This window comes from Psammomys obesus, unplaced genomic scaffold (assembly GCF_907164565.1).
Source record: "Psammomys obesus unplaced genomic scaffold, mPsaObe1.curated_primary_1811, whole genome shotgun sequence".
NCBI classification, from domain to species: Eukaryota; Metazoa; Chordata; class Mammalia; order Rodentia; family Muridae; genus Psammomys; species Psammomys obesus.
Window position 1 is genome coordinate 8,274,583 of NW_026585504.1, and position 13,548 is coordinate 8,288,130.

Here is a 13,548-nt window from a genome sequence, read left to right on the forward strand (position 1 = left end):
TTCATTAACCAAAAGAACCATGTAGGGACCCTTTAAACACAAGAGCTGGAGACGCAGCACAGTGGGAAACCCCGATCTAGAGTGTGAAACCCTGGGCTCCACCCCCTGTACCAAAAGTATGGTCTGGACTGAAGACAGCTCAGTAGCAGGACACCCACCCACCTGGCACGAGTGAGGCCTGCGTTGATCCTAGCTCGTAGCTTAAACAGATAGCCCCAAACACTAGGAAAGTCTGGGCTACAAGGAGTGTTTGAGGCCAACCTGAACTACTTAGGGAAAGCCTAGCCCCAATTAAGACAAACATCCCACCCGAACCCCAAAGGCAAACCTCCAACTCCATATACATTACCTCACTTAAGACTCCAAAACCCGACATTACTAGCTCTCAGTAACTATACGTTGCTTCTAGACAAAAATATTGAGCCAAGGGTGAGGGGAGATAAGAATTTACACTATAAAATAAAAACTCATGGGCTTCAGTGCTAACTACGGCTTCCTGCATGTAACTTAAAACCAGCAGCAGAAAACCGGTGACAATAGCTTCTTCCCTCTCCTAAATTCACGTTGCAGTCTTGGCTGTTTTTTATCTCAGTGACCAAGACACAGGCTCACAACAAGGGCAAAACCAGCATTTGCAGGTCACCCTTTAGCGTCTGTTGTTTTTAAACGAAAGCCTCAGTTACAAACTTAGCATTTTTAATGGCCATATACAAGCTGCAGCAGTAATTCAACACAGATGTACAAGTGTTGCAGGCAACTTGCTGTAAGGACGGAGACAACGAAAACTCCCTACTGTGCACACACCCACAGGCAGCTGCCTCCTTTTTAACCCGTCTTGTAGGAAAAAAAAAACAACAACAAAATGCTTCCACCTCCATTCCAGACGGTGCTTTGCATAAATTGCAAAGACAATCACCGCACTTGGACAGTTAATGGTTGAAATGTCTGTCCCAGCTGGGCTTCGAGACTCTCCCCCAGACAACCCGGAAAGCGTGTCAGACACATTCAGGCTGAAGGTGACATCTCTCCACGAAGGGACACAGGCCAGTGCCAGCCCTGTGACAACATACAACAAAAGCATAGGAAGAACTAAGTGCCGCTGTCAAAGAAAGCCCGCTGGTTCATGACCTGACAGAGGGAGCATAAGATTAGTCAGTCAGAGAGGAGGTGGGAGCCAAGTTTTTCACCACTGACCCGACAGGCCAACTTCAGGTCACGCTGGTCTAAGGGAGGTTGCAGAGAAACGGCCCAAACTGTACGAATGTTACATAACTGTGCCCTGCCTCCATACAGGTGACTTCTCAGTCAGGAAAACAGCAGACCGAAATAAAGATCAAAGAGTGAAATTTATAGCCATGCTTAATAGGCTCGTTCTGATTACACACACTAGCTACGGTGACTGCAGGTGCAGGAAGACACGGAAAACTGCAGTCATGGGCGAGAGTTACAACAGTCCGCTCGTCTGCGCAAGCTCCCGACGGCCTCTCCTCTTGCCCACAAAGGCAGGGCACACGCAGCTGCTGGCAGCTCGCTTGCACAAGACTCCTATCCCAGGCAAGGCAGCTTGAGCCCATTCTGAGAAATCCCCCCGTGTAATCTAGGACGCTTGGGAGTTGCACTCCGGCGCTGACCGCTGGTGTGGCTCACACCCCCCTATTTCAGGGAAGAGCTCCAGTCATCTGGTATGATAACAGGACAATCACAGTGCAAGGACCAAGACTCCATGGGGGTCACTGACTAAAACTTCCCACCACTAGGCTTCGTCCTGTGATCAGCACAGGAAGAGGGTGGGCACCAAGATAACCCTTAACACTCAGACTGCGCGAGCCAGGCTGACAGCACAGAAACCATGCAGAGCGAAAATCCAAGCGGGGAAACACCGCAGGGCATTTCCACGCAGAACAGCCCAGGCTCTTCAAGGATAAATAAATAGTCAATCTTCCGAAGGCACTGAGTTGCTTTGGCTGGTTCAGCAGAATTTACACGCTCACTGAAGTAAAACTAAGTTTGAATTCTTTATCCTGACTTCACTGTCACTATTTTATGCTAAGACATTTCTTGAGGATCCTAAAGAAGTCAACGAGAAAAAGAGTAAAAATAAAAACCTCACTTCATGTTTGTGGGTCAAACCCAGGGTTTTGGATGCGCTGACAAGTGTTATCCCATTGGACCCCAAGAAACTCTCTTGCGTTTTCTCTAGCAGTTCTTCTGTAAAAAAGTATCACTTCACACAGTCCCATTTACCTTCATGTACAAGCATTCCCAAGGGAACAAGAGATCCTTTCCCTTTTAAGGGGACAGGAGACTCAGTGGTTTAGAGTACTCGCTACTCTTATAGAAGGCCCAGGTCGAGTTCCCAGCTCCCACTTACACAAGCATTTGCACAGATGAGCGGACTGTCATGAGCAGGCGCATTTACACACATACACACAAAAATTTACAATAAAAGCCTTTTTAAATGTCCCATTTATTCCTAAGTTGCTTATATGTAGAGGTTTTAGGAACGAGTGGGAAGCTGCACTGTGTACCTGGGAGTTGAATCTACTCTGAGGGGAGACGGGTAAGGACTGGAGACAGCTGACAGCTGAAAACCATCACAACCCAACCTGTTTCAATTTCACACGTACATTCATCTTGAACTGAAGTGGCTGGTCTCATTTTTCAGCTTCAAGCCCGCTTTCATTCCTAAGGAAACAGAGCTCGGGCCAAGCATACCAACTAATCCATACTGTGCAGAGGGCCATAAGCCGAGGACCACAGCCCAGCTTCGGTCATTAGACAACCCAAGCTCTCACACTGGGAAAAAGGCAGAGAAAGACCCGCCCTCGTGTCCATACACACACGCCTCTGACTGTCCGGCATCAGCTGTACAACAGAAAGCACACACAAAGTAGAGGGGCACGGGTTCTAAAGGGAGAAGAGTCAGCAGGGCAGCCCTCTCTTGGCAGTGGCCCAAGGCAGCAACAGGAGGAGCCAGCAGCCCTTTACCACCAACAGCTTCGGGGGAGGGGCAGGCAGCAGCTCTCCTCAGGAACATAAGGCTCTGGTTTGGGTAAGAAAATCAGGGTTAAAGAAAGCAAAGTGAAGCCTGGGCTTCCTACAGAACGCCAAGGACTTGAAGACTCATCGTAAGTAACACTCAGAAACCAGAGAGGGCTGGCTTCTCAGATGTGGGCTTCCATGGCCGTCGAGCACAGGCTGCTTTATGCTGTGAACACTGCGCTCCCAGAGCACAGGAAAGCCTCTCCCAGAAGGCCTTGAAACTCCCTTTGCCAAGGCTTAATGAAGGATGGCTTGTCACCTCGCAAGTGACAGGAAGGAAGCGCTCTTCAGTCTTGACGGTCCAGACAACTGGCCTTCGGTGGTAAAAAGCTTACCCCTTTACTTTGAAAAGCTGTTCCAGAAGACTGACCCACAGGGGAAAGCGGCTCCCCGCTTCTGTCTTGACATTGTTCTCTTTTCAAAGTACACATTTCTGAACTCTAGTCAAATTTCTGCCATAAATGGTGCATCTCCAGCAGGTGGCCCAGGCTCAGCCCCAAGCCAGGCAGGGCTGGTGCAGGCACAGTTTCCAAATGTCCCTTCACGGTCCAAAGATTTGCCAAAAAAACCAGGGTTCCTCTCAGGGCAAAGTTCAGGTCCAGCAGCAAACCTGCAGCAGGTTCAGACCTGCCACCCCCACTCAAATGTGAGTTTCTAGAGAACATTTCCCCCTCTGTGCTTGTTTGTTCCGGAAACCAGACAGCTTCTGAATCACACACAGTGGCATTCCGTCACCACGCTTCCCTGTGAGTTTCCCAGGTTCCTGAGGGCAGTTCCTGCCCCCCCCCCCCCGACCTCTGTAGAGAACACTTGAGTATCAGCCATGCTCATGACAGGCTGGGATGTTTCCTGGGAGGCAAGAAGTGGTGAGTTTCCACCAGGTGATGGCTGTCTACTGGGTTATTCTCAAAGTCCCTCAGCACCTGTGTCCTCCATCGACGGACGAGGAAACTTGAAAATGCACTGTGGTCCTTGGGTCAAGCAGAGGAGCAGCCCAGATCCTGCCTAGACTTCCTCTGGAATGGTTGTACAAGGCTGTGGATGGTCTATTCTGCCAGTCTATAAAAGCAGCCCCCAAGGAGTCAGTTCGGGGCCAGCGTCTACCTGAAAGACCTCTCTCTCACCTAGGCTGCAGCTGGGTGCTGCTTCACCGGCACTGAGTGTAACGGCCAGTGCTAAATCACACAAGAGAGACATGCATGCCTAGTGACAGGCTGTTGCAAATGCCAGAAAGAAAGGTGACAGGGCCAGAGGCTCAGCAGGCACTGTTATATTTGTCCAGGTGATGTTTTTATTTATTTTCCAGGGGTAGAAAGTCACACACCTGCATCTGCAGTACTTAGGCACATTTTCTTCATCCCTTTTTAGGCTTATGAGCTTTTTTAAAAACCAAACTTGCTATCAACAATTCTGTCATCTTATAGAAGAACATGCCAGGGCATGTCCCTCATGCCATCATTGTTATTCTCTCTCTCTCCTCACTCCCTCTCCTCTCTCTATGTGTGAAAAGCCCTGTCCTAGGCAATGAGGCACCACTGACCAGACTCAGAACCACGTATAAACGGCAGATACCGTGCCATCTGCCCCCATCAGCACCAAACCAATTCCTCACCAGTCCATCTCCACTATTCTATAAGACTCGGGACTTTTCTTTAATAATGCCCCTAAAAGGCATTATCTATTATGAAATTAGACCTGGTTATAACCGCATACAGGAAGCACCAGAGCACAGCCTGAGCCATGCCACCTTCAGTCACACAGGACAAGTGAGGGGAACAATAGACTCTGCACTCGTTAAAAAGAGGATTGTGGCTAGATTTCTCTCCTTTCTCTCTCTTTCTTTTTGGAGACAGGATTTCAGTGTATACAGGTCTGGCTATCCAGGAACTCCCTCTGTAGACCAGGCTGGCCTCAAAATCAGAGATCCTAGGACAGGAGCTCCACAAGAACAACAAAACCAAAAAATCTAGGCACAGGGGTCTTTTCTGAGACTCCAACCAAGGACCATTCATGGAGATAACCTAGAACCCCTGCACAGACATAACCCATGGCAGCTCAGTGTCCAAGTGGATTCCATAGTAATGGGAACAGAGACTGTCTCTGATATGAAGTGATTGGCCTGCTCTTTGATCACATCCCCCTGAGGGGGGAGCAGCCTTACCAGGCCACAGAGGAAGACAATGCAGCCACTCCTGATGAGACCTGATAGACTAGGATCAGAAGGAAGGAGAGGAAGACCTCCCCTATCAGTGGACTTGGGGAGGGGCATGCGTGGAGAAAGGGGAGGGAGGGTGGGACTGGGAGGGGAAGAGGAAGGCGTTTATGGGGGGATACAAAGTGAATAAAGTATAATTAATAAAAAAAAATATCAGAGATCAGCCTTGCCTCTGTCTCTTGGGTGCTGGGATTAAAGGTGTGTACCATCACACACAGCTGCTAAATATCTTCCTATTGTTATTTCCTGTGGACAGCAATAGCAAAACGCAAAAGAGGTGATTTCTAAAATTTTGAGTTCTCTGTGGCCAAAGTCAATCAACATCACCTTAGTCTAAATTGATTTTCCACAGTCTTTAAATGGTCAGTATTAAAACATGGGGTCTTTTGGGTATGGTAAATGCCTTTAGAGGCCCCAGAGACATCATAACCTTTTCTCCCCCAGTGATGACATCTTGGGGGTCTTGCTGTTGAGCCTTTTCAGACATCAGATCTACCTTGACATTAGATTCCCAGTCTCTGGAGCTGTAAGTCATGAACCACCACTGAGCCACTCTACCTGGAACTGTTACGGTACGGTACCCTGAATGGAGTAGGACAAATACAAACAACAAACAAGACCTAGTTCAAAGACAGACTCATTTCCCCAAGGTAGAAGCAGCTCCATAGCCAGGCCTCCTTTCTGATGGTGAGAGCCTTGACATTATGCAAAGCACAGGAAGATGGGGAGGAGGACAGAGGAGGGATTCTGGGGCTCTCAGCCCTGGGAGACAGACCCTGAGGTGATTATAGTCTCATTGCCTTCACTTCGCCCAGACAGGTTGTTGCAGAAGCCTCTAACTGTGAAGCCTCAACAGGCAGAGAGAAAGAAAGAGAGAGAATGCACCAAGAACTCTAAGTTCTCACCAAGCGGCCCAGGGAAAGGATGACCGAACAACACAGAACCTGCCTAGAGCAAAGAAAACCCACCCGGTTCTTCCAGCCCAGGCCTAGCCCAGGGAAGCCCAGGGTTGCCCTCGTTCCATCAGGAGACACTGTGGGCTGGGCATCAAGTCCCTGTCTGGCAGAAGCAGTCCTGCTGCGCTGTCACAATAGTGCTGGTGGGACAGCCGGCCACCAGGCTCCATCTCTTGCTCAGCAGATGCAGTCAATGGTCTAAGTCTTTATCAAGTAGCAGGAGAGGATTCTAGTTGCAAAGATCTCCAACTAAGTAGCAGGGAAGGTGCTAGACAGTAGGGTTAGCTAAACACTACACAGCCCCCGAAAAAGACGGTGCCAACTCACATTGGCAGGAACACAGTATATCAACCTACAGATACACAGCATATAAAACAATGCACTTTAAACACAAAACATTAATCTTGGGAACATGAAGAACAGAGGAAGACTGACCCTATAGACATTAATCAACCTTTTTTTTCTCTTAAAAAAGTTAATAAATTTGCAGCACCAGAGAACCAATCCAGGAGACACAATATACAGGTTTTTGTTTTATTTTGAGAATTCAAGCATTATTCTCCAAAGCAGATGACACCTCAGCAAACAAGCACAAACAAAAACAAACAGAAAAAGAAAAACCCGAAGAACTTCGAGTACTTAACAAAACTATAAAAACATTAACAGAAAGGCAACAGGAGAAGCTCACACACAGGAGAGGACACACTGTGCTTTTCAACAGTTCCCAGGCAAAGAAGACATGTCAAAGAAACCAGCCCTGAGAGCCTCACAGCAAGGAAAGTCCTCAGAGCACCATACTCTAATTCCCACACTCAAGAAGCTATGGGGAAAATTCATAAACAAGCAAAAAGAAGAAAATAAAGGTGTACAGAAAAATAAGAGGGGGAAAACAAAAATCAATTATTTCAAAAACAAAAAAATAAACCTTACCGGGCATGGTGGCACTCGCCTATTTTCCCAGCAGAGGCAAGTGGACCTCTGAGTTTGAGGCCAGCCTAGTCTACAGTGAGTTCCAGAACAGCCAGAGCTACACAGAGAAACCCTGTCTCGAAAAAAATCAACAAAACAAACACACACACACAAACTCTAAGAAGACCGACAGGTGTTTTGTCTCTTTGCTAGTTTTTGACACAAATTAACATCAGGAAAGAAGCTCTTAGTTATTTCTCTACTGTGGAGATAAAACACCAAGACCAAGGCTTAAAATAAAGTTACAGTTCCAGAGGGCTAAAGTTTTTGGTGGAAGAGATGGCATGGTGGTTGGAACGGCACTAACAGCTCAAATCGCTATCCTCAAAGGGCGATTTATTTACGGTTGACTTCAGGCTTCTGAAACCTCAAAGCCCGTCCCCAGTGACACACCTCTCCCAACAAGACACCTTCTAATCCATCTCAAACAGTTCCACTAACTGGGGACCAAGCATTGGAACGAGTCTGTGGGGGCCGACACAGGGGCTGTCACAACAAAGCCAACATTCACCTGAAACGATAGTGACGCTGCATGCTTTCCACAGCCGCATATCCAACAAATCAGAAAAATGTACCCCTTTTCAAAACCCACAGATGGGAGGCCGGCAACCAGAACCGTCCTCCAGGCACATAGACACACAAAATTAAGCCTAGAAGCTAAAATGTAGCCTCCCCCAAAGAAGTCTAGGACCACCCTCACAAGAGAATTTAATACTGGCTGAGACTTGTGGCTCTCGCTACCATGCATGACGCGCTGAGTGCTACAGAGCAGAGTGGCACATGCCTGTAACCGCAACAGCAGGGAGGTGGAGGCGGAAAGATCGGAAAATCAAGCACCAAGCACATCTTTAGCTACATAGTGAGTTCAAGGCCATCAAGGGCTACATGAGGCCCCATCTGAAAAAAAAAAAAAAAAAACAAACCCAACTCATTAATAGTGCCTTTTCATAGCTTTTTTTCTGGAAATACTAGAGGGTGAATACTTCTCAACTCATCTGGGTCTTAATATCGAAAGCGAACAGAATAAGCACCTTTCAAGGTGTAAAAAACATCTCCATAAAATATTCAATTCAATCCAGCATTCTACACAAATCATGTTCTGTCCAAGCTGGATTTATCCTGGGCATGTGGGAGCATTTGATAATGTTCAAACACGATAATGCACCATGCCAATAGGCTAACAGATTCCTAGTAAAAACCCTTTATTAAAACCTAACTGAAAATTCTCAGGAACTTAGGAGTTTGGTTAAGATTTCTTCATCTTTATTATCAATAAGTATCTGAACATACTTATAGCTAATATAGTTAATGATTTTGCTTTTTAGACAGAAAGCTTCCGTTTCTTGATACTACTTTTATCAATTCTATCCAACATAATTACAAAGTCTAGTCAGTGCAATAAGGCCAGAAAAAGAAACAAAACACTCCCTATGTGCAAGATGGCATGAGTGTACTTAGAGATCGCCCAAGAAATGACTTCATTTTCTCCTGCGAATCACGTTGCCATGTTTCTGTGTCTGTAATGGAAGCACAAACTCAAGAGGTCAGGGGACACCTTCCATCTCAGCACAGACATGCTGGAGTTAGATATGCTATCATATCCTGCTCGTGTGGGATCTGAGTCAAAGCAAATCACAACTCCCTGGACAGGCTTACAGTTAGAGCTCCATGGACTCCTGCCTGCTGTCAGGCAGTGCTGGCATCCGAAGGATGGCCTACGTCCCACAGGGAGCTCTCAACGTAAAGAAGGGGCCAACTGCCACAGGACGCTGAGGGGTGCAAAAAAGAACGGAATTAACTCCCACTCACGAATTCTGCTATGCAAGGAGCAAGCCCAATATTTAAGACATTCATAAACACCTCAGAGAGTCCTTACTGACAATCAATATTCATCTACTTTGCATTTCTGGTTCACACAGACTACGCCCCAGATTGAGAAGGGGTGCAAAAACCAAAAAAATATATGGCATAAAAACACCAGAGAAGGCAGCCAGTGGGTGTGGAAGGTTTTTTATTAAGATAATCACTTTTCACCAAAAAATGGTTGGGCAAGTCAATCCTCCCAGAGTAGATGGAGGCTAATAGCGAGGAGTAAAAGCGTAAGTTTACCTACACTGACCTCCACACAGTACACAAACGTTCTTTACAGATGTTTTCAGAACAATCGGCTACGAAGGAACCTGTGAGGGCATCTCTAAATACAGCATCTGCCTGCTGTTTATCTCCATTGAGACCCTCCTTTCCTATGGCAATAAAGATACTTGGGCCTGGGGCTCAGCTCTATGGGAGAATCTGCCTTAATGGAGAAAGCCCTGGGTTCACTCTCAACACAGCGGAGAGGGAGGATTCAAGAACATAGCTTTGAGACACACTGTATCTCCTACCGCAGCTTGTCAGTGGGGAAGAAGAGCCCTTGGCTGAGCAGGGCCTCTCTGTAACCTCCCGTTTGAGTTCCAGCGGTTCATGCTAATCATAAAGGCTCCTTTGTGAAAAATGAATTTTGCAATGACTTAATGAAAAGCAGCATTGAAGATCTTAATGGTCGAGTAAAAAATATTAAACAAGTTCAAAAAGATAAAGAGGCCATTTCTCAGCTCAGCGAAACCAGTCTCCAGGCAGAAGAAGTAAGACTGTGAGGGTGGCCAGATAAACATCAGTGGTGGACAGAAACTCTAGGTGAATTTAATAACCTCACACCTGGCTAAGTCCTCTTGCCCTCTCAGTAATTTCTGCCTCACCCCATCCCAACAGATCCTCTCCCCAAACGAATCTCTCAAGAAAATGCTGTTAAAAAACTACTCTGGTGCGCTAACTTCACACAGACCCCCGTAACTTACTGTTTTAATCCACGCAGTAACCTTCATGATAACACCATCCCAAACTACTGGAATGCAGTTAACACTTCACAGGTATGACCACTTACTCTGCCTGAGAATTCAGACTGTCATCTTTAAAGCCCCGTATCCGTCATCTCAAATCACAGCAAATTACACCGCAATTACCTTCCTCGGTAGTACAGGACCCGAAACAAAACAACTGTGACCAGCTTCACGTTAGAAACTGCACTAACTCATCCACAAGGGAGGAGAAAATATTTCCCCACATTACCCCTTCACCTGCAGAGACCATTACCCAGGCCAACAGTGTAAAACTCTAATAGCTTCCAGAGGGTTCTTAAAACAAACAGGTTCTTACGAGTACATACCAGGGAGCCCTGTTAACTCAGTTCATGCTGTGGATACACACAGGCCCTGGGCTATTTGTTTCCTGGTAGAGGGAGGCAAGTGCCTATTCAGAAGCACTTCTAGAGGCAAGAGCAAAGTAATTGCAGACATAGGACTTCCAGCTCCTTCCAGTTAGGATGCCTTAACCATCCCCAGAACACAGGCACCGCAAAGCCAACACGTGGCTTGGATACCAAATGCCATGAACAAGTTCCTGATGTCTTCTGCAGGTCCGGCTGGCCGGACACATACCAAACATGGTTGTGGATGATAAAGATCAAAATAACAGAGTTTTTCTTTCGGTGGAGAAGCACCCTTCCCTGGGGCGAGCCAGAAATGTGCACAGCTCAAGGCACAAGCGAGGAGGTCTAAGAGTCGTCTTGGTCTGCCTTTTAAAAGTGACTAAAGATCTAAAGTAGGTGTCAACGTGTAAGTTTTCGGACATTTGGCTTCAGAATCTTCAGGTCTGGTTATGATACAATGTAGAAACACTTGCACTGTAAGAATTCAGGACAACCTGACCACAGTCAGGGGCCACCTTAATGCTGATTGGGTAAACACTCTCCAAATGCCACTGTCCCCATAGCCCTGTTTCCTCATCATTTTTACTGTGAATCATCATGGATATTTTCTGCCACTCTTGGATAAGATTCTCACACTCCTCTGGGAGGAGTTAAGGGGAGAAGTTGCGGGAGGGGATGAATTTGATCTAATGGTATGCATGCATGAAGTCTCAAAAATAAAAAAAATATATATATTAAAAAATTCTAACACTGACTTTAGCCCCTGAAATTTAAAACAAAACAAAAACCCCAAAAACTACAATCTAATGTCATCCATTCATACAAAGGCCAACCCCTTGAAGCAAAAAAAAAAAAATGAGCTTCAAGAAGAATTTGGTCATAAATCCATCTTCAGGGGTCTGCTGATACACACTTGGTCTTTGCAGATGCTGTCTTCATAAATGTTGACTTGTCCATCTCCTCCTTCACACTCCTGGTACAGTTGATAAACTATTATGTATCTGACCAGGTCCCTTTCCAACACAAGGACATTGATACCTAAGCTTGGTGGTTACAACAACTGTACCATGGTTAAAGGTCACAGAGACAAAACTTTGCAGCTCGGTAGGGTTGATGTCTGTACTTCCATAAACTCATGCCACAAACTTTACAAATTAAAAAAAAAAAAAAAAAGTTGGGATCTCCACACATCTCCTGTTTCCATCAAAATATCGAATAAGTCAGTTGACTTATTCTACCAGGCTTTAAATGCCACCCACAGCCTTGAAACCGATATTCAAGCACACACACTGCCTTGTACCCAGCTATGGCTTACCCATTGCACTCAGATAATGGTTGAAGGCCTGGCAAGGAGGACTTGGGGTTTGTGTTGACTTGTCACAACTCATGGGTGCCGGGCTCCTGTCTGTGTCAAAAGAGAAATACCCACTGGAGGACCGGGACAGCAGAGAAGATCTTCTCACAAAGATGAAAAGTGGGGATCTGGTAGCAAAAGGGCCAGGGCTGGCCGGTGGGGCCAGCGGGCCCTGAGGGCTGCCGTGGGGGCAGCGGTCCCCTTCGCCGCCGTCGGGATTACCTTGCGGTTCTGTCTGTAGGGAGGTAGGGGCCCCAGGCCTAAGCTGGGGAGGCCTCTCAGCAGGCTGCAATTGTCCACCTTCTCTGTCACACTCAGAACTTACATCAGAAGGTTGCTTGGCCATTTGGTCTTTTTTTCTGCAAGAAAACCGAAGGGTGGGGTGGGGGGAGAGAACAACAAAAATAAGATTATCATCGGCAAATTAAGTTTTAAAATCATCTTATCCAGCCGCTAAGAATCGACCTCTGATTCTTTGTTTACTTTTCTGACTGTCTTCCACTAAGAGTAAAAGTTCACCCAAAATAACGAAGGTGTGTTTATTTCGGCGCAGGGTGGAACTCTATCAGGCCACCAAACAAAAACAAAGTATCGACTCCACAGCTTTCGGGGTTTGCGCGCCTGCACATATCCAAGCTCAGAAGTTTCACGAGAGGCAGCCCGTGGCAAGTCTACTACATTTCGTGCTTTTTCCTTTGGGACAAACTTGAATCAAGTCTGAAAGTCCCAGTGGGCTCTCGTTTCCCGGGCTCAGACGCGGCGCTGGAGCCCAGGAGCGGGCGCAGAAGCAGAGATTGCAGGCGGCTGGCCGCCTTCCCTGCTCTGGCCCCATTGTTTGCCGAAAATGCTGAGGGCAGCAAGTCTGGAGAAGGTTTGGCAGCGGCCGTCAGTCGTAGTAAGTGCGTCACAATAGAGTTTGTAACTCCGAGCGCAGCTCCGCCCGAGTCGGGCGCCCTCGGCCGCAAGGTCCCTCCTGCTGCCTGCCCCGCGCGCCACCCCGAGCACGAAACCACTTCTCTCGGATGCAGTCTCGCCGGGACGCGCACCCTCCTTCCAAACGGGGGCCTCCAGAGCCACCCACGGTCCAGCTCCACACCTAGCAGCGCGCGCTCGCCAGGACCCGGCGCTCGGCTGCTCCCACCCCCTAGACTCCTTCCCTCCCTGGGGCCACCACGCCGAGACTCACGTCCACCCCTTCCCTTCCAAGCGCGGCGTCCTGCGCCGATCGGAGGAGCCCTGAGCGCCGCCACCGAGGAGGCAAGGGGAACAAAGCCCGGCCCCGGGCTCCAGGGCCCCGCGCCTGCCCGTCCGCCCGCCGCCACGCTCCGCCGGGGAGCCCAAGGTTTCGCGCGCCGCGCCTCCGGCCCGCGCTGCTGCACCGGCCGCCGCCGGGATCATCCTCCACCTCCTCCCGCTCCGCCCCTCGCGCGCAGCTCCCGCCGCCGCGCGGGCACCGCCGGCCCTGCGCCCCTGGCGCCGGCGGCCGGGGCTCCCCATTGGCCCGCGCGCGCTCGCTCCTCGGCGCGCCCAATGGGCAGAGGCGGCGGGGGCGGCGCCTACGGGTCAGGCAGCCCAAGGCGAGGCGATTGTTGACAAACTCGCCGCCCAGCGCCGCTCCGGCTGCGCCGGCCGCCGCCGCAGCCCGGGCTGCAGCTTTAGGGGGGCCGGGCTGCTGCGCTCTCCGCGCCCGCCCCGCCCCTGACCCAGGCCCGGCCGCCGCGCGCCCTGCGGGAGTTCCCGCCGCCCAGGCAGCGGGACGTTTGGA

At 48.7% G+C, this 13,548-nt stretch overlaps 1 protein-coding gene across 3 annotated transcripts in view; it reads right to left on the bottom strand.

Annotated features, from left to right (window-relative positions):
* Window positions 1-13,548, bottom strand: part of Bcl2l11 (BCL2 like 11) — a 38,632-nt gene that overhangs the window by 23,930 nt on the left and 1,154 nt on the right. The window contains exons 1-3 of one of the 3 annotated variants that reach the window (XM_055615639.1): window positions 12,970-13,181; window positions 12,006-12,142; window positions 11,745-11,834 (exon numbers count right to left, since the gene is read on the bottom strand). In XM_055615639.1, coding sequence (XP_055471614.1) covers window positions 11,745-11,834; window positions 12,006-12,142; window positions 12,970-13,181 — 439 coding nt within the window. Of the gene's footprint in view, window positions 1-11,744; window positions 12,143-12,969; window positions 13,182-13,548 lie in introns of those variants that run through there. The other 2 variants (XM_055615756.1, XM_055615697.1) reach the window with 2 other exon arrangements.